General features: G+C 42.0%; 1 protein-coding gene across 5 annotated transcripts; it reads left to right on the top strand.

Moving 5' to 3' along the window:
* On the top strand, positions 1–24,575 carry gmip (GEM interacting protein). Of its 5 annotated transcripts, XM_084071061.1 has the most exons (22): positions 1–265; positions 2,175–2,265; positions 4,015–4,099; positions 4,226–4,301; positions 7,591–7,716; positions 10,539–10,603; positions 11,228–11,335; positions 11,901–11,981; positions 12,173–12,322; positions 14,175–14,312; positions 15,588–15,772; positions 15,899–16,020; positions 16,127–16,189; positions 16,360–16,452; positions 16,560–16,729; positions 17,044–17,220; positions 17,338–17,475; positions 17,606–17,808; positions 18,286–18,610; positions 20,599–20,701; positions 22,245–22,279; positions 22,958–23,061. In XM_084071061.1, exons 1-21 carry the CDS (start codon positions 223–225, stop codon positions 22,253–22,255), a joined length of 2,553 nt encoding a protein of 850 aa, XP_083927187.1. In that variant the 5' UTR covers positions 1–222; the 3' UTR covers positions 22,256–22,279; positions 22,958–23,061. The 5 variants fall into 5 exon arrangements, with proteins under 5 accessions (XP_083927187.1, XP_083927185.1, XP_083927184.1 ...); XM_084071059.1 differs by lacking the exon at positions 22,245–22,279 and having other exon boundaries at positions 4,229–4,301; positions 22,958–24,575; XM_084071058.1 differs by lacking the exon at positions 22,245–22,279 and having other exon boundaries at positions 22,958–24,575.
* The last annotated feature ends 523 nt before the right edge of the window (positions 24,576–25,098 follow it).

The raw sequence follows: 25,098 nt of genomic DNA, 5'->3' as shown, positions 1-25,098 counted from the left end.
TCAATTTGAGAACAAGAAGGGCTTGCTGACAAAGAGCTATCCAATCCGTCATTTACCAAGTGTGTATCTGTACGGTCGGACGGTGTAGCATGCATCAATACAGATAATACTTCTGCTCTCGGGCTCATGTTTCTTCATGTGTGTGGTGGTACAACGACCTCAGGGCAGATGAGGTTCGACTAGTGTTGTTAGGGCCCTTTGCGGTGCCGTCACACCGTGGAAATGGAAGAAACCCCTGACCAGCAGGACACCTCCGCTGCCACAGGTGAGAGAACAAAAGCAGAGTGACATAATTTGGTAGAAGATATTTGAAGAAGTGTTGCCTTTCATGTCATACTGTATACAGGCCTCGTGGTTCATTTTGTTATAAAATATTTTGAGTTTTATTGGAGAGATTTGAGATGCTTTTACGTAACTCTTTTATTAATTTCATAGGTCAGCTTCATAGGGCAGATTTTTGGCCAATGAAATGACTCTAAACTGCCACTTGTTGTTTGGGAGATCTGCTGACGTGACTCAGGCAACCTCCTGACATGCACGTCTCGTGTATTCGTGCAAATGTGTGTGTGTGTGTGTGTGTGTGTGCCTGGTTTAGTCTTTGTGCGTGCATGTGCTTGCCAGGGTGTTGTGTGGTTTGGTGCTACATCCTCCCTACTCAGTGCAACTGCAGGATCGATGAACTTCCTGAACTATTTCTCCATTTTGACACAGCAGGCAGTGGCTGTTCTGTCATGCACTGTTCTCTGTGCTACTTCTGTATTTACATGCAACTGAAGTTTACTGAACATGGCTGTCTTTAAACATTCTGAAAAACAAAGAATAGAAAGACCTGAGGCCGATTCTACAAATGCCTTCCAAATCAGTAGTTCTCACACTTTCAAGATACATTTTTTTTTAAAATGGGTTATTGTTAGAAAAAAAAACAGCAGATGTACAAGCTTGCATTGTGGCACAAAGTGACGCGCTGTGAGCTTGTATATCTGCTATGTTTGAATAGCCAACGCAAAAATCTAAAACTACACAGATGCTTTCGCTGTTTTAATGGGTTAACTGAAAACAACAAGACGTTTTGTGTAAATCCATAATCATTTAACCTTTGATTAAATCTTTACCCTCAATGGAAGGGGAAATAAGGGGTTTTTGATTTTAAGCAAAACAGTGAGGGAATTGGATCTAAAATGATAGATCTTAAGTTAGCTGTGCCGGTGCAGCTGTGCCGGTGCATCATATCTATCTGTCTCATAAAGGTCACTAATGTATATATATGACTGGTACACTGTTGTTATGAAAAACAAGGACTTTCTGTACAACAGAGCATGATACACATTGCAAGCAGGATGTGGTTGACCTAAATGGAGACAGCCTCAGAGAGAGAGAGAGAGAGAGAGAGAGAGAGTGAGGGAAAGATTCGTTTAACTCATTTACATGTTCCAATGTGAAACATAAATTCAAACTGTATGTAGATAGCAGAGGTTTGGTTAATCAAATCCACCATAGTTCATGCCAACTTTCAGACAAAAGTTGTATATATTTTTTCAACCAGATACAATGTATACAATCAGATATCACTGAATGAACATAACTCTTAATTCCCCCTCTATTTTAGCAGCAATGCCTTTCATTATGTTCTTTTTAGAGTCTGGTTAGCTATAAAACAACAACAAAACAGGCTTATTTGACAGTTTTGGAACAAAAATAGTGTTAGTTTTACATATTTTACAAGTTTCTTGGAAGCAAGTAGTGTTCACAGCTAAATTGTTTATTTTTACAAAGGCACTTAAACTGTCCAAGCCATGAACACACATAAAATCAAAGATCTTTTTATATCCTCACAAAACCTTTACAGTCTCACAGCAGTTACAGCAAAATTAAGTTTGCAAGGTTCTGTTTATAGAATTGTATTATACAGTGCAAGTGTGTGTGTGTGTGTGTGTGTGTGTGTGTGTGTGTGTGTGTGTGTGTGTGTGTGTGTGTGTGTGTGTGTGTGTGTGTGTGTGTGTGTGTGTGTGCTGTGTGCTGTGTGTGTGTGTGTGCGTGCGCGCGCACGTGCACATGTGTGCATGTCTCATTTGAGACCAAGAATGTCTTAAAGGTTCCTTTTTGTACACTGTATGAAATGGTAAGACTTTATAACAGCTGAAATTGAGTAATACATTGCTCATTTCCCATTCCAGATGTGATGAAGGCCCCACAAAAATCTAAACCTAACCGCTACAGTGCGATCTTCCGGGATTTTGATAACCTTGATCTCTCCTTGGAGTTTTCGTAAGTCTTGCTTCTTGTTTTTCACTCACAGATTTCAAGTTATACATTGTAAATTGAACAGGATACTGAAAGGTCTTAGTTCTAAGCACTGTTTATGGAAACCATTACTGAAAACCAGTCCATCTATCCAAGTATGGTATTGTTTTAATGTGAGCCTGCCTTCCCCAATTCATGAAAACAATGCCAAGCAATGGAAAATGGCCTATGGTTATGGAAAGTACAGGACAGGTGCAATTAAGCACATTGATAAGTAACAAATAACCTTGACAGTAATTGTTGTGTTAATATGATCTTTAATTACAGGGCTTTGTTGAATATTCATTTCTGATGAAGTCTGTTATTCCTGAAAAACAGACCATTGTTCTGCTACAGTGTTTATATTGCTAGGGATGTAGCCTACTTCTGATTCGTTGAATCACTATTTTGTCTAGAAGCCTGTAAGCTTCTAATATGCAGTAGCTCAGTCCGTAGAGACTTGGCTTGCGAGCTGGAGGGTGGCCGGTGAAATCCAATACGGGCCACTGTATTGATTGTGGATTGGTAGCTGGAAAGGTGCCAGTTCACCTCCTTGGCACTGCCGAGGTACCTGTGAGCAAGGCACCTCTATGTGGCAGACCATCGCTCCACCATCTCTCAACTTTGCATGTTTACTAGATATCGGTATTTCGTTTCCTATGCGGGGAGACTCAGATTCGAGTCTCAGGTATTACAATTGCAAATACCTCTCTTTGCCAGGAGAGGACATAAAACGTACGGATTGCAGCTTAACGTGTCTCCTTAGCACATATTCACTCTCTCTCTCTCTCTCTCTCTCTCTCTCAAACGCAAGGTACGTGTTGATTCACTGTCACACCACGTAGCTGTATATAACAGAGTGCCGAAGTTTGTATTCCTAAAACCAGGAAACAAGTTTATTGCACTTCCAATGCCTTCTTCTCAGAGTCTATGGGGTTTTGGTTAGATGCCTGAAATAAGGTCTGTGGTTAACATGGGCTTAAGATATTTTCACCTTTTGTTATTATACCACATAAAATACATCAAAGAATACCCCGCTCATGGATTTTGCTTTTACATCTCTTAATAAAGGCGGTAACAAGTGGCTAAATGATCCTACAGAGGTTGACGCAGACGTCATCACACCGAACCCACAAGCTTTCTTGATGGTGATATTGAGTCATGCAAGTGCGACCGTCACAAAATAATTTCATATTACATAACTTGTGATTATTTCCTACAATAATCAAAAATCCATTGCAAAAATCCAATAGGCTTTTTGTTGAGGGAACCAGGAAGATCCGAACTTCCTCCTTCCGGCTTCAAAAAAACAAACATTACTGGACCGCTATAGGCAACATAATGCACAGTGAGAGCTGGTAATCATTACAAAATAACCCCAACAAGGTGATGCAGGTGACCCAGGTGTAAATTCCATCATTCTTTGAATAACGCATTATGTAAGGAATGAAGGAACGACCCAGGTGTAAATTCCATCATTCCTTACATACAGTATTAACCACTTAAACCCTACCTACATGCTTCACTGACCAGAGTGCCCCAGGGGTCTACACGTGGCCCCTTTGTGATGCATTGTGAGCTTGTAGATCTGCAGTTTTTTGCAGAATGTTTGCCCCCAGAATAGGGATGCCAGGGTTCATATGGTTAACCAAACATCAGTCGACCGGATATGTCAAAGGCTCATGAGAGCATTGAGATGAATTAATAATTGTATTTATACATTTTCTTCTGTAGTCCTACGGATGATCCTGATTCTCCAACCATCCCAGAAGCGCTTTCCATGGAAACTGAAGACCTGACAGAGCAAGATGATGTGTCTGTAAGGAATGAATATGTGTACAGTAAATTTATGTTTTATCTCTGAGGGGTTGCTGATAAGGTAACCATTGAGTTAACAATTGAGGGGATTTCTTTTAATCTATGATGTATCTTTTATCTCTCCCAGCAGTGTGAAGACACTTTCTGTCCAGAGATACTACCCTCTGAGTCTGAGCCCGCTGAACTAGATGGAAGGCTAGCAGGTACTATTGCATGTGTACAGCTCAATGAATACCCAGAAGAACACCTTCTGTATGGATGAGTGTGTGCATTTGTGTGTTATTGCCATAGAGGAGACATCGCAGTGGAGACTTGGCTATCTATACCACATTAATACCACATTATACTATGTATGGGTGTTTTTGATTTGCCAGGAGTGTAGGACATCAGTGAATCTAACAGACCTGAGGCTGATTCTAGTTCTACAAATGCCTTCTAAATCAGTAGTTCTCAGAAGAGAAGATTTGTGTTAAACAATTCAAAATTATTCAACATTTTACACATACATTAGGTCGTTCGGTTTTACATTAGTCACTAACACCAGATGTCTTTCTGTCCATCCATAGACAACCAGTGGTGTGTTCTAGGTTTCTTCGGAGGGCATTCTATAATTATTCCCTCCCACGCGCACATGCGCGAGTATGTACGTGTATGTACGCGCCCGAATGAAATAACCACTCTATTGTTAAGTAGTTAATGTGTGAATTACTTCTAAACTCCAACGGCCAGTGATCATTATCACTTCAAGACAATAGTCACACATTAGCCTTCACCTCAGACGCCACATTATCACATGAAAAAGGCTACCTATTTAAACTGAAGTTCACATTATTGCTGCCCCCATGCAGCCCCTCCTCCTGCGTATCAGATACGCTTTCTCGGACGTTTTTTGGATGGCTATGTTTGGCTACGAAGATTTTCTGCAGGTCACACTACGTACAGTATATAGCGTAACACAGTAGAACATACCACTGTAGACAACCCAGTAATACATTGACATTGGGAACGCACCAATCGTGAGAAGCCTTTAGTGGCTAGTGTCTCTTTATAATTGTCTTCGAACAGTCCACTTTAACCGTTCTTGTTTTCACACAATTAGACACGTGCACTAATCTCTAACGTGATCAGGATGAGACAGGGGTAAAGAGAGGATTAGAGAGCAAGGCAGCTGCTGTAATGTTTTACCTCAGATGCAAGTGGGGGGGGGGGGGGGGGGGCATGAGAGAGCAATCACTGATATTTTCCTAGTCAATTCAATATTTATTTATTTTCAAACTTAATTTTCACCATGTTAGACTGCTAGATTGAAAACAGACATCCCCGGTACTGGTGACTGACATTGTTCTTCTAATGCGTGGGGCGGGGGAAGCATGTTTTTTAAATTAATTTCTTTCTTTCTTTTATTTTATTATTTTATTTCTTTAATTATTTTTTATTTTCATTTTCAAAAGACATATTTAAAAATGCAAAAAGGAATTGAAATAACACAGCCCCCTCACGCATTAGAAGGACAATATCGGTCACCGGAACGTAGTACATCAGTGAATCTAACATGGTTAAAATGGAATTTGCAGTTAAAATCGGCTTTGCAGTTACAATGGGTATGTCTGATAAAATTAATATCAAATATCTAGTGTCTGGGGTTCACATAAAAGCCAGAGTAGACATTAAGATAACCCAGAAATGTTTTAAAGTAAATACACCTTTAACTTCAACTTGAGGATCCACCTCAGCTGGCTGGAGATAAGTAGACAAATCACTGCTAAATAGATTGACCCCGTTGGACCCACGTTATCAGGTATTAGAGATTAGGGGTTAGGGAGTCACATTCAGTAGCGTTTAAATAACACTGAGAAATACATTGTGCTTGTAAGGAGCTTACATTAGATACCTGTGATCAACTCATTCTGTAAACAACCTCGTGAAGGAGGAAGGGGAGGAGCGTGATGTTTCTGTGAGAAATTTTCTATGAAATTGTCACTACAATAAAATCCTAATTGAGAAGGAGAGCGAGAACATTCTTGAGTATTTTCCCAGTGCACCACTGTTGGCTGGGATTGGCTATCCATCAGGTCCTTATCCGCCTGGCACTCTGTCACACACCAGGAGCTAAACCTCACACACGCCTCTACACTAAAGCCTGTCACTCTACAATCTGGACCTGTCATGGTTAATCCCCAATCCCAGCACAGGAGGCTCCAGAAGCTACTGAGAGGCTGCAGTCAGAGAGCACTGAAAGGAGAGAGGCAGAGAGCTAGACTGAGAGAGGTCAACCCGGCACACAATCTGGCCACAAAATCACCAAGCGATTTCCCTCTTCAAACTGATTCTTGTGGATTTCGCTTACAGCTGGAGATGCCGGAAGACATCAGCCTGGCTTGACTCTTATGTATTTATTTTACTACTGGCTTCTGTGACAGAGACTAGTAGAGAGACTTCCTCCCTTGGATTGTCCAACTGAGGAACTTGAAAGAGAAGTTGCACACGTTCTCTCATGTTTTGTCCGGCCAAATATTTATCCTGAAACCTGGAACTGGAGCGTTGACAGTTTTTGATAAAGGAAGTGAAAGTAGCCTTTGGTTAATCTCTGCGTTTAAGTTCAGCTGCTGAAACTGACATTCATCTGAAAGGTGGATTGGAAGTGGGGCACTGAGAGTCAAGGAAGAGTGGTAGGGAGAGGGTAGACACAAGACCACATAACATCCACTGCTCTCTCACAGTGACTCAGATAGAGAAGAAGGGCAGCTGATGTCAGAGAGAGTGATCTCATGTCAGCATCCTGGCTGGCCGACCACAGAGCAGCTGTAATATGGGTATGCATGCGGCATATGGGCTCCGACTGGTTTGGGTGACACTGCTCTCAAACCAGAGATTTGTCTCTCTAACTAATGGAGCCTTGTGATTCAAGATACAATTTATACATGCTCATACATGTATGTGCAGTGAAATGTTGGTGTGGCAGACTCCGCCAGAGAGGAAGAAAGCAGTCAGGGAAAAGAACAGGGAATTGATCTCGCTTGAAGCCTTTTGTCTTGGGTCCGTATGAAACCTGCCCCTTTTTTTCGGTCCACGTTCTCATTATTTTTGTCTGAAAGATTCAGGATCCTATGTGGAATTTCTACATGATGTTTTGGGACACTGGATATTCATTCACTTGTTGTACTGGAACATACAGTATACAGGCTGTTTGCTGAGATATAATGGGAAGTTACAGCCCTTTTTTGAAATCTGAAGACCAGCCATGACTTCCCGTGTGCAGTCATTGTATCCTACATGGGGTTTGTGTGAAGCTTCTTTTTTTTGTAGTTGATAGATTTGTTCTTAATCTGATTGTTGATCAGTAGAGTTATGTATGTATTGTACAATAACAAGAAGATCATCCATTACTAAACCCAGTAGAAAAGTATTTGTTTTGGACAACCAGTCAGACTGAAGCTGAGGCTTTGGTGTTTTAACCTGAACCTGGAGTCATGCTCATGTACTCCCTCTCAGCCCAGGATGCTGACCTGGTCCTCTGTCGCTGCGAGGGTGGAGTTGAGATGGCCCTCCAGTACACCAAGACGTGGTGCCGCTACGCCAAGGACCTCCTGGCCTGGATGGAGAAGAGAATGAACCTGGGTAAGGCTGTGTGTGTGTGTGTGTGTGTGTGTGTGTGTGTGTGTGTGTGTGTGTGTGTGTGTGTGTGTGTGTGTGTGTGTGTGTGCGCGCGATAGATACCAGAATGATGCACTAGTTGGCGCTCAGGATCCGCAGGGGCTGCCCACCACAGAGTCAAGGGGTTTGTAGACTGAAAGAACGAGCCCAATCGATGGTCTTGAAGGGCGGATCTAAACCCAGGCGCTAGATTCCAGCACCGCTTCCTATTGCTTCACCAATCTATGTCCCCGCCTCCCCTCCCCTCCCCCCGTCGGAAGGAGTACGACAGAGGCACTACGTCCTCCCAGTAGGGGCTCCTCACTGGCAGGTGAGCCAGTAGTGGCAAGCAGTGGGAGGAATTAGTTGGCATAATGACTAAATTGGGAGAAAAAGGAGTAAAACTAATTGTCTATTAAATATTTCCTATTCTTTTCTTTTTTTTATTTAAAATAAAATGATTTAATCTAGATTTGACTGAAGGCATGATCCTGTTTCTGAGATTCTTATGACAGGTCACTGGTGCTCATGTTATTGTCAGGCGTCCACAACAAAAACAGTGGCACCGCAGACAGTCACTTTAAAGTATTCTGTAACAGAATGCAAAGACCATAAGCACCTGAAGGTAAAGCTATAATAGGTACCACGTTCACATAATTCACCAACACATGGGGCCATGCATCTTACCCAGTGCCAGTACATGAAGGGTCAGTGCTCAGCCAACGGTGCATTCAACCCACACCAAGCCCTGCGGAGAGAAGGATTAGAGGGAAGATTAGTTAGTAAACGCAGGGTAATTGAAATGTCAAGAGTGCCTTGAGAGTGCATGCACAGAGATCACTCTGGCATCAGCCCGCACAGGTGCCCATCGTTACTGTCTCCGTCAGCTTTGATGCCAAACATGTCAGCCTGTTAGTAGTAATCACATGGAGCCCTGCCTGGTTATGACGACAATTGTGTTGTTGGGCAACAACAACAATACATGACTAATGCAGGAAGGGCGGAGCTCAGGCCCTCACAGTTGTGGATTACTCAAACCTTAGAGGCGATGCTGTAATCGTGTAAGAGTGCCAAAGACGAGCACAGAGGTATGTTATTGTCCAGTTTAAATGGCAGCTTCACGCTGTGCCCTGGGCAGTGATACCATAATAAGTGTAAACGTAGTATCATATAATATCAGTGTTTAACAACAGAGCAGCCTGAATGATGTTGAGCAGCGCTTAGCATGATGGGGTATTGATGTCAATCAGCAGTGAAGCTATGCCTTTACTTTATAACAATATAATATAATAAAATAATGAAAATGATGAAAAATAATTATTTGTATAGTATTTTTCAAAAACAAGTTTGCAAAGTGCTTCTCGGACATAAAAACAATAGACAAGAAAAGTGTGGGAAAAGAAAAAATATATATGCAGTTCAATAAAAAAATAAGAACATTGAAGGAGCAATAAAACAAAATTAAGTCTAGCATTCCTCTAGTTAAAAGTAATTGAATAAAAATGAGATTCTTTTTTTTACGGCTTTTTCTGCCTTTATAGATAGTATACAGTAGACTGACAGGAAATGTGGAGAGAGAGATGGGGAGTGACACGCAGCAAAGTTCGTTGGGATCGGAATTCGAACCCGCGACACGCTGGCATTGGCAGCCTATAGGTGCCCGGACCACTACGCCAACCGTCCGGGCCATAAAATGAGATTTTAAAAGGGCTTTAAAAGTGGACACTGAGGTAGCCTGTCTAACCTCCATTGAAAGTTTATTCCACAAGTGTGAAGCCCTTAGGACAAATATACTGTTGCCTTCTGTCACAAACCTTGTCCTGGGGACCAGAGTAATAGCTTGTCTGCACATGCAAGGCCGTTCAAAAACAAACAATACAACTTTAGAATCAGTTCTGAACACCACAGGTAGCCATTGCAGTGAGGTAAGAGCAGGGGTTATGTGGTCATGAGTTTCCATAAGCTTTACAGTCATTGTCTCTGTATTGTAATTAACTATAAAAGCAAGGTTATATTGTCCAGTTAATCCACTTGGTCTAAATTGTACCTAAATTCAAGCATTATTTGATGTGTGCACAACTAAAGCCATGCGACAGACAGACTCCTGGTATTGTTTTCACATTATGAGTCTGTGCGTGGTGTTTATATGTCTGTCTGTGGACAGATATTTTCAACGGGATAGCATCACAACCATGCACGATGCAGTCACGAAACTTTACAGGTGTGTAGGTGAGATCACAATGAAGTCTGAGTTTGAAGATGGGTGTGGTCTGAGCAAGGGTGCTGGAAGTATAAAGCAACTGGCTAGCTGATGCCATTCATTTCCATTAGCGTTGCTGCTACTGTACAACATGTTAACAAGCTTTTAGTCTTAAATGGACTGCATTTATGTGGCGCTTTCTCCGAAGCGCTTTACAATGTATTTCACATTCACACACACATTCACACATCGATGGCGGAGGAAACCATGCAAGGCACCAACCTGCTCATCGGGAGCAGTTAGGGGTTCAGTGTCTTGCTCAAGGACACTTCGACAAGTAGCCAGGAGGAGCCGGGAATCGAACCTGGAACCTTCGGATTCCAAGGCGGCCGCTCTCACATGTTGCAACGCAACGCGTTGTGAGCTTCTGTAGATCCGCTATTCTAGATCCGCTACTCTCTAAGATATTTTGTACAGAGTGAAAACAGGCTGGGCCTAGTATAGAGCCCTTGGAAATGTATGTTTTTTCTTACCACACGCATAGCAGAGTAAACAACAAATCACACAAAGTGAACGTCAATATTTCAATCATGATTTGTTTTCACAGAACAAGAATTTGCAAAAAGCATAATGAAGGCTGCAGAGGGAGCCAAGTCCTGTGTGTCACAGCAGGTATGTTTGCAGTGGTGGAAAGTAACTAAGTACATTTACTGAGGTATTAAACACTTTAGCCCTATTTAATCTTTGGTGATTTGAAAATAGCAGATCTACAAGCTCACAACGCGTCGTGATGTGACGTGTTGTGAGCTTGTAGATCTGATATTTTCAACAGATTTGTATCATGTTTTATACATATGATTACTTGTGAAACGGCCATTACATTCTGCGTAATGAGTACTTTGACTTTTGGTACTTATATGTCAGTATTGATACTTTTACCTAAGTACAATCTTGTTTTCCCACCACTGTTTTTGTGTATATCTGGTTGTTAGATGATTGTACAGTATATCATACTGTTTTAATGTATTCATAGTATTCTCATTATTGTTTGCCATAAAATCATTGTTTGCCATAAAATATGGCAAAAAGCCATGTAGCTCATTGGCCATGGTTGACATTTAACGATAACAATAATGAATATTTGGTTGTCTACTTTGTTTAGTAACGCATTTTATGCGTGATATTACTATATTATAATAATAGAGTCAAACTTACTAAAAAGAACTAATGTTTTACCACTTTTCTGGCATGCAAAGACTGTGTGCTATAGACAGGTTGTCTTTCTTGTCTTTGCAGGTTATGATGCCTTTACAATACATCTACACTATGGCCCTGGAGCAAGACATAAAAAATAGTGGTGCCTCCAGACAGACTATAGAACTGATACAACAGCGCTGTTACCAGGTAGACACACACACACACACACGCACACACACACACACACACACACACACACATACATTCTGTGTCACACATAATTAATCTCTCACACAAGCAGAATTTGCCGGTGTGCCCACACATTGTGTGACCCTTAGTGTTAATTCAACTCCGAAAAGTGTTTACAAATGGAACCAAAATAGACCTGCAACGGTCCATTTGGTTATATTTGTACACACTCTTAGTTTTAATACCTGGAATTTATATAGCACTTTTCTAAGTACCCAAAGTCGCTTTACATGTGTGTGGTGGAGCCAGGGGGAAAGGGTGAAAAAACAACAATTTTATTAGGAAAATAATTAAAAGCAATAAAACACTAATAACAACAGTTGAAACAAAGTCAACTCGGAAAGCAGTTCTGAACAGGTGGGTTTTCAGGGCGGTTTTGAAGGTAGGGAGAGAGGGAGGGTATTTAAGTGAATACTTAGGTTTTGGTTCCATTTGGTAGAGTTCTAAATGAACACTTGGGTTTTTACTGTGCAGGGTTCTATTGTAGAGACTATGTTTGTGATCTGGTGTCTTTATCCTGAAGGCCTTGGCTGCCAAGAGGAATGAGCTTGACAAGTGGCGCAGAGAGTTTAAGGAACAGTGGACAAAGCAACAAAAGAAGATGGTGAGTTGTTTAGCAATCTTGCCCAGTAACGTTTTTTTTAAATGACACTAGTGAGAGTGATCGAACTCTCTATATTTTGTCTAAACTTGTGGGGTATAACTGGTGATTCCCTAAATAATGACCTCTAATCTAATAGATCTTTAACCTATTAAATTCAATTAAATTGTGTGTGTGCATACGCGGGTTTTCAGAGTGATGCAGTGTCAGCTCTGAAGAAGGCCCGGCACCAGTACATCCAGCGCTGTGAGGAGCTGGAGAAGGCTCGGGTTGTAGATGATGCAGCTGGATACAAAACCATCGACAAGAGGAAGTCGAAGTCCAGGGATGATGCCCAGACCAAGGTGAAATGAATAAAAGAATACACACACACACACACACACACACACACACACACACACACACACACACACACATTAGATACAGTACATATGTACAGATGAGTGACAAATTTAAGGAAAAACATTAATGACCGACTAATACCCCGTTTTCACGTAGCCAAAGTGCAACCAGGAAGTATAGTGGAACCACTAACCTCTAACCACAAAGCTGGTGTGATGCTTGTGCATTGGTACAATAGACCCCTTAACAGACGACGTCACACTGATAAGAACCAGTATGCGTGCAACCAGTATGCTCTCTATGAAACCCATTCTATCAGGTCTCGCTAGGACGCGCCTCACCAGCCAACAGACAAGAGGGGGTTGGGGTGTGCTGAAACCAGCGCACCCCGAAACAACAGGTTGAAAATTGATTGTGTGAAACAATCACCTGTGCATCCAGTCTCAATGTTGGTAAACAAATAATTGGTCTATATATTAGGAAAAACAACTCTTCGTCTGGTGGCTGAGAATGTAAATGCAGGAGCACATACTCAGACTGTGTCAGCAAGAACAGACCATTCAACAACTACAAAGAGAGGGGTGTTATAGTAGTATAAACTCCTTGTTACAAAGACCAATGCACATTTGATTTAAGTGGTATAAAAACCATAGGACTGGTCTAAAGCAATGTGGAAAAAAGTGTGATGGTCACATGAGTCATTCTTCACCATTATTTTCCACAACTCAGTACAAAGTTGCAAATCAAGTTCCTCTGAGTGATCACCTTTATCCTATAATGAAATATTTCAGTCCTGACAGGAGTGGTCTCTTCCAGGATGACAATGCAATATTTTTATATTATCGTTAAAATGTGAGTGTTTTGCCAATTATTTGGGGGCCCACTTTAAACATCCTCCCACGGGTTGAAAATCGCTGCTAGACAAATTGTGCCATGGCAATATGCTACCAGCTGTTCTGGTGGCTTGTGGTGACCCAACACCTTACTAAAAAACTTTATGTTGGTTTTTCCTTTAATTTGACACCTTGTGGTGACCCAGCACCTTACTAAGAAACTTTATGTTGGTTTCTCCTTTAATTTGTCACCTTGTGGTGATCCCACACCTTACTAAGACATTTTATGTTGGTTTCTCCTTTAATTTGTCACCTTGTGGTGATCCCAACACCTTACTAAGACATTTTATGTTGGTTTCTCCTTTAATTTGTCACCGTCTGTATGCATTTTCTTTTTCTTTTTTTTTTATGAGAGGGAGAGAACCACAAATTGCTGTTTTTGTGGTGAAACTTCACTGGAGCTGTTGTTGCTCTATTGTTGCGGAGGCACTGCAAGTCATTAAAAGCACATTAGAAGAACATTATGTGTGCACTATAATAATCACCACAGTGATAGTATGTGATATGTATGTATGTACTGTATGTATGTATAATTGCTTTTATACAGCAAATACCAAGGCACGCATACTAACAAACAATATATGTCACAGCCATATAAAATAATAAATGGAAGACAACCAGAGAGGCCACTGGCTCTCTCCATGGTTACCATAACACTTGGCAAAGCAACCGCATAATTCATGTTTTATGGGAATTAATAACAGTGTTGGAATGCATTTCTCACCATTTACATTGCCTGGCTCATGCTACCCCTTGTATAAATGTTTATAATATATGTGGCTTTAGGCTTACGAAGCTTAATGATGCACTTCAAGTACAGTGATATCATTTTGTCGCTATTTAGCAGTTTCACAATTTAAGCATTTAGCAGAGTTTACACAGTAGCAGAGTTTATACAGTATGTTAGTTATATGCAGTACGTTATGTAATGTTATACTGTATCTCGGTCTACCCCATGCAGATGACGGAATCAGAGGCAGCTTATAGGCAGTGTGTCTACGATGCCCGGATCCAACAGGATGAGTTGGTGAAGACCAAAGATGTCATTATTTCTCACATGCGCAAGCTCATCTGTCAGGGAGACACGGTGCTTAAAGAGGTTGGTGCCTTTGACATTAACCCATTAAGACAGTTTTCTGAAAAGCTTGTGTTGCTATATCAGTGGTTCTCAAACTTTTTCATGTCAAGGACCCCCAAAATGATTTGTATTTGGCTGTGGCCATCTGAAAATGTTTTGTTCTCCAGAAGCAAAGATTTGAGTTAAAGATGTTCACTTTAAAAATATATTCAAAGATCTACAAGCTCATAGTGCGGCACAAAGTGACGCGCTATGAGCTTGTAGATCAGTTATTTTTTGATTAGTCTCGCGTAGCCAGACCCCACAGAAAATGAAAAACAGCGACCTCTGCTTTTCTGATATTCTGTGGAGTCTGGCAGGAGTATAATGTTAGACTAGAGCGCAGGGAAACACCGGTTTCATGTCTGCCTATAGCGCATCACTTCCGGTTGGTGCGACCATGTTTTCATTCCCACTAACAATATTTCTACACGGAACACTAACACCACTTCTCCCAGAGAACATGGATGGTTTTGGTTATAAGCCCACTTGTTTCTATGATGAAAGAGTAATTTAAAATGTGAATATCTTTCCGTGGTTTTGTCCGCTCCGAGGACGCTATTGTTAAATTAGTTTCGGCTAGTTTCGAGGGGGGGAGGGTGGATCATGGTGGATGGACACGTGAATCCCGCCCACTACATTTGATTGGGTAAAGCGCGGCCCACTTCCTGATCTGAAGGCACGCCCACTTTTAGCCAATGCGCACTGGTTAGGACGAACCGCTCCGACAGATTCCACCGCAGGTCGGAATCTGTTCTTGAGAGATTATTTTTTGATAGACAAAGAAATCTAAAATGACACAGATGCTTTCCCGGTTTTAATAGGTTAAGGAAGCATTCCAGATTCTATTATGGATTAGATATAACAAGCAACATTAAAGGACCATTCTGCTGGTCTGGCATATGTTTAACCCATTGACTACGTCTCATGGCATAATTAAAATGTCCATGAATGAGTGCAGTGTTTAGCCAAACATTGACAAACTATTTTAGCTGAATAGTTAAGTTTGGTAATGTTGGTAATGTTTTAATGACATCTGAAATCAAAGTCTATGTTCATATTTGGTATCTAGCTGAAGCTGTGAATAGATTAAGGGTATGGTATGGTCCTTCAAATTGTAGAAAATTAGTTTTTTAAACTAAGAGCATACAGGAACATCATATAACCAGAGCGGTATTCTGATGTTGTGTATACTACCTGTTCATCTATACATCCATCTTTCCCCTGGCTTGGCCCAACTTGTTCTCTCTGCATTAGGCTACAGTCAACATGTTCTATTACCAACGCCAGCAGACAGAGGCTGTCCCCCTGGGCTACCACAACCTGGAGCTGACATGCCGACCCCTGGAGCCCGGGGAACCCTATCTGCAGTACATCTTAAGCAACCGCCTTCCGGAGCAGCCCCTACAAACCTTCACCTTTCAGGAGTATAAAGGCAAAGGGTATGCACTTATTATCTCTTTGGCGGTATCAGCAGTTGTCGGGGACAGACATGTATTTCGAATAACGCTCCAAATAGTGACGCTAAAATCCGTCTGTGTTTTTGTCTACTGTTCCTTTGATAAAAGATCCGGGAAGACCAAAAGGAAGACCAGTAACCCTGGCACATTGACGGATTCTTTCTCTCTGCTGAATGACAGCTGCCTGGATCTCTCTAGATCTCTGGATGGCAGACGTCCTATTGATGCAAGTAAGGAGTAACTGTAGAAATGCCCTGTACTCACTGTATGTGCTGTTTATTTAGACATCCTGGTCTTTAGAAAAGTGTCCACTCATTTTGTTTTGATACTCTGCAGGAAGAATGGGTTACAGTGACACTGACAGTTTGGGAGACAGTATGGAATCTTTGTCTAGCCCCGGTAAGCAAACATCTGCTCATTTTTGTCCTCATAATAATAATAACAATAATTACATTATTATCACACGCTTCATTAGGAAGAAATCTCAAATAGCCGTAATGTTTAAAAGAGTCATTTAAAAGCTTGTGGGAGCTCTTTAGTGCTAAACATTTTATATTTACCCTCTCCAGCCCATGGTGTCAGGATGCCCAAAGCCCCATCCACTGGGACAATGTCTTCAGAAGACCTGGATGAACGGGACATGGCAACAGTACTTGAATCAGGTTGGTTTGGTTTGTTTTTTAAATTTAATATAAAGATTTAGGCGTTCGCGTAAAATAATTTTACTACATAGTTTTTAATTGTGCCCTTTCTGTCTCCTCACTCTCAGACAGCATGGATTCCGCCATGGAAGCAAACGGTTGTGGGAGCAAGATCCGCACGCCATCCCGGGCCGCGCTGACACACCGATTGAGGAAGATGAAGAGCATTAAGAGCAAGATGCACAAGTGCAAGCAGTGTGACAACTACATCATGGTGAACGGGATCGAGTGTGAGGAGGTACGAGGCCATAGGGGAGAGACACACTCCTTTGAGGAGAATAAAACACTTCAAAGATGGATGGTTTACTTATTACTAGTCCATAGCAACAGTTGTCAAATGATGAATGCATTAGCCACTGTGTTTGAGAGTGCAATTTGTGTTTGTATGTTTTCAAGTCAGCCCCCAGTTACATAACACAATGTAACACTTACTTGAGTTGAGACACCATTCCTATTATTCAACACAGAGAGAGAACATCAACGAAACAGAAGGGGATTCGGGATAATTTTGTCTAAATGTTTTTCTGTTCCGTTTTCTGTTCCTGTGGTCAGTGTCCGCTGGCTGTCCACAGGAAGTGTCTGGAGGTGTGTCAGCTGGAGTGTGAACAAAGGAAGGGGGTCTTTTTTGGCGTTGGCCTTTCGCTGCTGCTACGGAACAGCCGGCACCAGGTGCCCCTCGTGGTGCGTCGCTGCACGGAGGAAATCGAGAGCCGTGCTCTCAATGTCCAGGTACTGTTGACCCGCGTATGCAGAACAGGCTGCTGTCGATTTTATTTTAACAGTTAGTGATGTTAAGAACAGCTACTACCATGTCACTGCATCAGTAACCTCCTATCTTTCTCCCAGGGAGTGTATCGTGTCAGCGGGTCGAAGCCTCGCATCCAGAAGCTGGTCCAGGCCTTTGAGACTCAAGGGAACCACTTGGACCTGTCCGACCACTCACCCCATGACGTCACTTCTGTCCTCAAGCACTTCTTCAAGGAGGTACACTAATTATCTGGCTCATTACGGGGAATGGAACCGATTTAATATTCATTCATTGAGAGTATTTATGTCAGTGCTTGAAGTCAAGACTGTGATTATGATCTAATCAGGCTGTTTTCCCTTCCCACAGCTTCCAGAGCCCCTGTTTACCTTCGACCTGTACGACGACTTCATCCGAATAGGCAAGACCGTCCAACATCTGAGTGAAAGGGTGGCGACAGCGGATACGTCCGGGTCAGTGCATGATGTCATTCTCAACCTGCGACAGCTGCTGGAGAAACTCCCGTCGTACAGCTTCAGCACACTGCATCACATGATGTGTCACCTGCACAGGTGGGCTGAAATTTCCCACTACACTTAATTCGTTTTCACAAAATACTCTCTTCAGCTCAGTCTGGATTTCAGATTTTGATGCATTTTTCTGATGTGGTAACTTGCCATTGACATCTACATACACTCTACAGCAGTGGTTCTCAAAATGGGGTCTGGGAAGTGGTGGTGACCCCCCAGGGCTTCTAGAGGGTCCCCAGTAAAATGTGTTATTATAGCATAAAAATCTGATCAACCACTTTAACCTATTTTATAATTTGGTTATTCGAAAATAGTCGATCTGCAAGCTCACAAGTGTCGCATCATGACACTTTGAGAGCTTGTAGATTTCAAAATCTTCCTGTATGGCGGTCCCTGGCACAAAATCTTTTCAGATGGGGGTCCGTGGCCAAATACATATACATTTGGGGATCATTCACTTGAACACGTTTGAGAACCACTTCTATACAGTTACTTAAAGTCAGCTTTTCCTCTTCACAGAGTTTCAGAGCACTTTGAGGAAAACAAGATGTCTTCAGGGAATCTGGGCATTGTGTTCGGGCCGACGCTCCTGCGCCCTCTAGGGGACATGAACATGTCAATGGATGCCCTGCTGGAGACCAGCTTCCAGGCCGTGATAGTGGAGTTCCTTGTCACACACCAGGAGCAGGTGTTTGGCCCCCGACAGAGAGCCGGCACGCCCCCTCCACCTTCAGAACCTCTTCCAGACACCCCACCTCGCCGAACCTCCGCCAACCTGGAGGAGCAGTTCTCCGCTGATCAGGAACACGGGGCGTCGTCCAGAGAACGGCCACGCTCACTAGAAGTAAGAAGAAACTCAATCAATTAGGGCTGTAGGGCAATATAGAGATAGATTTTATTTTATATTGATATTGTGACTGGACCTCGTCTGGGATTTTGGATATCATAATATCTTGATATGGCCTAAGTTTGGTATTTTCCTCATTATTCAATTAAGCCCTAAATGTTATTATTGCAATGTTAATATAGACTGTGATTTAACTGCTGCATGAGGTTGGAGTAGCTACAGTATACTGTATGCACAGGACAGAGAGAGTACTGCCCAAGCTGCTTGTAGTGATTAAGGTTCCTTGTTGTTTTAAGCACTTTGGCACGGCCAAAGGGGCAGCCAGAGGCTTAGCTCGCTCTTATTCTGTCAGGATTAACACACTGACCAGCCACTGCTTTTCTGCTGCTCTGCATCTATGGACTCTGAACGTTCTTTTAACCACATGAACCCTATAGGGCACTGTTTCCCAACTTTGGGTATCGCGGACCAATTTTTATGGGTCCTGAGTTTCTTACATAAAATATATAATTTTAAATCTTTTGAAATAATATATATATATTGTATATATATTATTTCAAAAGATTTAAATATCAGTTCTCAATCAATTAAAAACAATTCCAAAAAGTATTTGATTATTAAAATGTAAAGATCCAAATTCCATAAATTCATTAAGAAAGCTCGCAACGTGCGAAGCAACACGTTGAGAGCTTGTAAATCTGCTATTTTCACTAATTTGGGTCCTGGGCAAACATCTCATTTCTATTTTGGGTCTTGAGCAAAAACGTTTGGGAACCACTGCAATGGAGACCCTATTCTGGGCATGTAATAATAATAGGTCGAACATTGAGTGACAATAGCAGAGCTACAAGCACGCAAGTTACAAATGTGTCGCACTCGCAGCGCGATGTGTTGTGAGCTCTTTTTGGTAAAGATATTTTGTGTATAGAGAAAATGGGAGGGGACCAGGTATGGACCCTGGGGGACCCCGGTCAACAAAGTATAGGGTTTAAGTGGTTAATGCAATTAATTGCTTTCGTTCAGATTATTAAGCCTGTACATTTTCGCAGAAAGGAGCTCAGCACAGCCCTGCACACTATACATATATTTACTGGACTGACCTGAGACAAAAAACTAAATACGTGGGGCGGCCATAGCTGAAAGGGTAGAGAGGCCATAGCTGAATGGGTAGAGAGGCCATAGCTGAATGGCTAGAGAGGCCATAGCTGAATGGGTAGAGAGCCCATAGCTGAATGGGTAGAGAGGCCATAGTTGAATGGGTAGAGAGGCCATAGCTGAATGGGTAGAGAGGCCATAGCTGAATGGGTAGAGAGGCCATAGCTGAAAAGGTAGAGAGCCCATAGCTGAATGGGTAGAGAGGCCATAGCTGAATGGGTAGAGAGGCCATAGCTGAATGGGTAGAGAGGCCATAGCTGAATGGGTAGAGAGGCCATAGCTGAATGGGTGGAGAGGCCATCTGGGAATCAGAAGGTCCTGGGCTCGTCCCCCGCGGCCCGCCCAGTTAACACCCTTAACAGCTCCCCGGACTCTGTATTAATAGCACCCACTGCTCCTAATAGTTAGGATGGGTACATGTAGAGGACAAATTTCATGTAGTGCAAATGTATGTACAGTGACAAAAATACCCCAAAGGAATTCTTATGCTGATTATTATTATGATGATGATGATGATTATTAAGTACATAATAATACTTGATAATTAAGATTATCAAGTACATGTAGATGGCAGATAATTAAACTTTCTCTCATAATGAATGGCATCGTGTCTGTAACTGTAAACAAATAGTCAGACAGGTTCATCTCACACTCATCTCTGGAGCTATGCTCTATCTATCCTGCAGTATATAGCTAACACATACTGTATGGGTGTAGGATTTACTAACTAGTAGCAAATTAATGTCTGCAGAAATCTACTAAATTTCCCCATGTGTTACTCCAAAGCTGTCACCTGGTCCCCATACTCAGACTCTGTGTCATTCCCACAGAGTCGAGCAATCAAGAGAGAGTCAAGCGAGGGTTATATATCTGACAAGTCTTCATCCAATGAGGCAGTGGACCAGCTCAGCCCTGAAGCCAATGAGGGAGCAGGTAGGCGGGTCATAGAGGTCATTGGTGTTGCAAGTGTGGGTCAAGTCAACTGTAGGCTCTCACCCTTAGTTTTGCTTTTACCCCTTTCTTTCGTGGTTTTCTTTTGTATTGAACCATGTTATTTTACGTAAGAGAAGCAGAGGAACCTAAATGTAATTAACTTATAGATTGCTGCGCTGATTGCTGCTTGTGTCTCTTCTTTTCTGCTTCAAGCATTTGTTTTAATTGAGATGCTCTGATTATAGATTACAGACAAAGCTTTGAGGTGATTGGTTTCATAAATCACAGATAGGCCCATCTCTGAAGGCTTGTGTTTCTCAGTAGGTCCCTCGCTTTTAGTTATGTGTAGAGTGCCTAAATGGGCTAGCAGTAGTCTGGTGTTTGGTTCTCACTTTGCATGCTACCACATGGCCATATTCTTTTGATACGTTGTATTTCTTTCCATTGTTATGCTGCTGAAGTCTTGTTGTACATACAGTATCTGTACGGTATATCTTAATGAGTCAAATTGCTTTGTTCTCGGAGAGATCATCTTAATGGAAATGGCATTAAGTGTTGGATGTCTTCTCCACCCAAATTAAAACAGTCCCTTGTAATTAATGCAACAATATCACAGTGATTACTTAATGTGACTGCCTCTGTGGGCATGTAAAACCTTTTTCTTTAAATCCCAGAGTTACTCTTCCAAAACCATTACTTTCCACACCACTCCTGTCAATTCAGAAGTCATTTGAGAACTAGTGGTGTCATTTTCTATTCTTCTGTTGAAAGTCATAATGCATCTGTCGTTTTAATTTAGCTATTCAAACAACGGGACTGGCATGCTCAACTGAGTAGTCTTAAGAGTATGATGCGTGCCAACACAAATGGCACAAAAATAGCAAATTAAGTCATCAGCTCTCGCAAATAAGTATGTAGCCAACACTTTTAAAAGCAGAACCACAGAATGAAATGGACACATATCGCGGCCATAGCTGGGTGGTTAGTGAGCACGCCTAGGGAACCAGAGGCCCTGGTTGCCCCAGGTTCGATTCCAGGCCATCCCAGCATATGCGTCGATGAAATGAAATTTGTCCCTGAGCAAGACTCTTAACCCCTAATTGCTCACAGGTTCTCATTGGAAACAAGACCACAAGGACTTTCATGAACGACCTGTTAAAAGGAATTATCCTTATCCTTATCCTTATAGTATAGGCCTTCCTCAGCGTTTCTGTATTCTGTATACTGTGTGTGGTTGTTTGACCCAGACAGCAGCCATGGGACCTGGTGATTAACAACCAGCTGATATACAAATTATCAAAAGAAAATCATTGAAGACAAATACTACTGAGAAAAATAGTAAGAGGAATAGTAAAATACAATGTTTGGTAGCTACTAGATACTAGTTACAATTGGTTTCCTATATGATTGTGCCAAGTAGGGATAAGCGCTTCTTTCCTATTGGTTGACAAAGTTCACCAATGTTGAACTCCATGCTTCAGATGCGTTGAATGCAACATGTCAACTCTCCGCAACCGGACTCTCCACCTTTTTGCTCCCATAGAATGGAAGTGAACGGGACGCTGATGCTTCTGACATGTATGTGCGACCGGCATGCCTATAATGCAGCACCATATTGCCTGTGTGTAATGTGTTACCAGCAGAGCGATCGATCATACGTATTAAAATATGTCATCACACCTAAACCAAAGCCTTTATATGAGTAAAACGTAATTACACACAATCATTATTTACCTGTTTCTACGGTATGATCCACACTTCATCAAAGTCGTGTGATTTCAAGAACATTAGGCCTTGCCGCTGAGGCAGGAGACTGCGTCACAAACAAGTGCCGGCTCAGTATCACATTACACACAACCAGTGCTGTTTCACAAACTCTGGTCATTTGGGTCTCTGTTGGTTTCTAGTCTGTGGTATAGCTACTCATGCACAGCACTGAGAGGAGGGAAGGCATTTACCCTCCTTATGCAGGTTTGCAGCTCATGCCACCCTGCGCCAGTTTGCAATATATAATACAAAACAGCAGCATGCATATTAGAATTTTTCACCTATAGGAGTTTTTTGTCATAATTGAAATTAATTCAAAAGGATAAAAACACAATTAAGCCTTGAGGCTTGTTTCCATGGTGATCCTATAGGGGAAAGGATGCAGGGGGTGATAATGACTTTACATTGGTATTGTTGTGGTTGTCTGTAAGAATGTATATGAAGTTCTTTGGTTTGCTTCATGTTGCCATCTCTTCCTCCTCCTCTTAGTCCTGGCTGTAAAGGGAGCTTCTGGGGCTCCTCTGGGTGGTCCGATAGGTGAGCCAGACTCTGTTCTGGGGATCCAGCCACAGCACTACTTCGCCGGGCAACCAGTGAGGTATCACCAGAACCCCACCCCGGGAACCCAAGACTGCAACCCATCAGGCCCTGGGGGTGGGCAGCCAAGACCAGAGCCTTGGAACGCCGGGGCCCCGGAGAACAGCCGTCCAGGGAGCGCAGACAGCAGCCGCAGCTCCTCTCCAGAGCCAGGGAAACTGAAATACACCAAATGCTTTGATGCCCCCCCAGAGACCACCCACCAGACTAGCCAAGCCAGTAACAGAGCAGAGGGCAAGGTGGACATTGTGCCGATCCCCCGTGAGGCCGCGCAGTGTACGCTGGGATTAGGCACGACATCTACGTCATCGCCGGTTCCAACTGCAGCACAATCCACTCCGACACAGAGGCCTTCTCCCGAGGCGTGTTGCGGCCGTCAGGCTAATCTGAACATGAATCAGTCAAATAACAAACAGAATGTGGGACAGGGACGGGCTCTATGCCACTCAGCAAAGAGACTTCCTGTTGAACAGGCCCGGAATGCCCACACCATCCTGTCTAGTTTAAAGCTGAGGCGACGCCACTCAAGGAAGGATCACGGCCAGCTCTTTGTCTGAGTCCACTTGGAACCGGTGGCAGAAAGAACGACAACAGAACTGTTCAAATTAGTGCTGCCACTATCGTTTTTTTTTTTTTTTTTTTGCGATTATTCTGTCGATTACTTTTTGGATTAATTGAGAAGAGAAGCTTGTTTTTCAAAAATATTTATTTTTTACTTTTTAAATATCAACGAAAACATTTACCACTTCAGCCCTATGCTTTGTCGCACAACTGTGTCATGTAGAAATAGTGAAATTAGCTGATCTACAATTGTAGATCTGCTTTTTGCACTATTTTTTAAAGTTTTTGAAAAATGTCACCGGATATGACATGCCCAAAGCAGGGATCAGTTATTAATCGATTATTTAATTAAATTAGCGATTATTTTGTATAATCAATTAGTTCGATTAACTGTTGCACCACTAGTCCAAATCAATATTTTCACACACAGATATGGCTAGATGTAACGCATATATACTAAGTGTATAATGACTTACTTGTAATAACGTTCAGCGTTAGGCTACAAGTAATAGGTTTCATGACTGAAATGCTCATGTATTTTATTCAGAAATCAGTTCACACGGCAGCATTTGACTGTAACTTTTCAAAATCGTAGTCCAGAATGCAGCTACAGGAACCCCTCAAGAAACAAAACAAAAATAGAAATCATGTGACGAATTGTACTGTAGTCTAATAGCCTACAGATAAGCATGTCAAGTCATTTTGAAATGTTTGTATTCTCAAAAGTGTTCCATTTGATACAACGGAAGCATATGCTTTTAAAACTGTTCTATGGTTTTATTGCTGAAAATCAGGGGAATTATCTTCTATAAATAAAACCAAATAATTACTGTATTCCTTCATTGTACTAACTGTATGTGCATTGTTGCTAGTGTGCCACTGGGTGGCAGTGTTCTCCCAGTGTTACAGCTGAATAAAAACAGGAGTGGAACGGTGGAATTGAAGCAAACCTATTTGAAATTCTACACTTTGAATATATATGTTCCTGCAGACATAGTTCTGTCCTTTATTTATTCCCATTTTAATTCAAAGTGGCTCCTATAAGCTAGCATTTTTGACTAATGGCCATGCATTTGTATCTAATATATCCGCATGCCTTTGTTCAGATTAAAACACTGCTAACTGCACTACAATTAGATAATTGCAAATTAATCATAAAATGTTGCATAATGATCTAACTGTTGTTAGTATAGTTTCCCAAGAGGATCGATCCATTTCTCACGTTCATCAAGAGCAGGATATTATTTCAAGTCTCCATCTATCTTTGTTGCACATATTCAACGCCTATATAGTACAACACAGACGCAAGAGATCATTCTCATATTAGTCCTGCTATCAATACGTAGGATGCATCATCTCTCATCTTCCTTCATCATCTTCCAAATCTTCTCCCTCCCTCTTCCGTCATCATCATCTCCTCCCTCCCGAGCATTTTATGCACAACCAACTCAGAGAGCAGTGAACACAGGGCT

Source organism: Gymnoscopelus microlampas (assembly GCF_963454915.1).
Source record: "Gymnoscopelus microlampas genome assembly, chromosome: 11".
In the NCBI taxonomy this organism is placed as follows: domain Eukaryota; kingdom Metazoa; phylum Chordata; class Actinopteri; order Myctophiformes; family Myctophidae; genus Gymnoscopelus; species Gymnoscopelus microlampas.
The sequence above is the reverse complement of the archived record's forward strand: the minus strand, read 5'-3'. Positions and strand labels throughout refer to the sequence as shown.

What these genes read in the sequence shown, in the direction of transcription:
- gmip (XM_084071058.1), top strand. Translation starts at nt 223, where the DNA reads ATGGAAGAAACCCCTGACCAGCAGGACACCTCCGCTGCCACAG. An exon ending in CAGGAGTATAAAGGCAAAGG is followed by an intron (nt 15,773 to 15,898) that starts GTATGCACTTAT and finishes CTTTGATAAAAG; the next exon opens with ATCCGGGAAGACCAAAAGGA. An exon ending in TCAAGCACTTCTTCAAGGAG is followed by an intron (nt 17,476 to 17,605) that starts GTACACTAATTA and finishes CCCTTCCCACAG; the next exon opens with CTTCCAGAGCCCCTGTTTAC.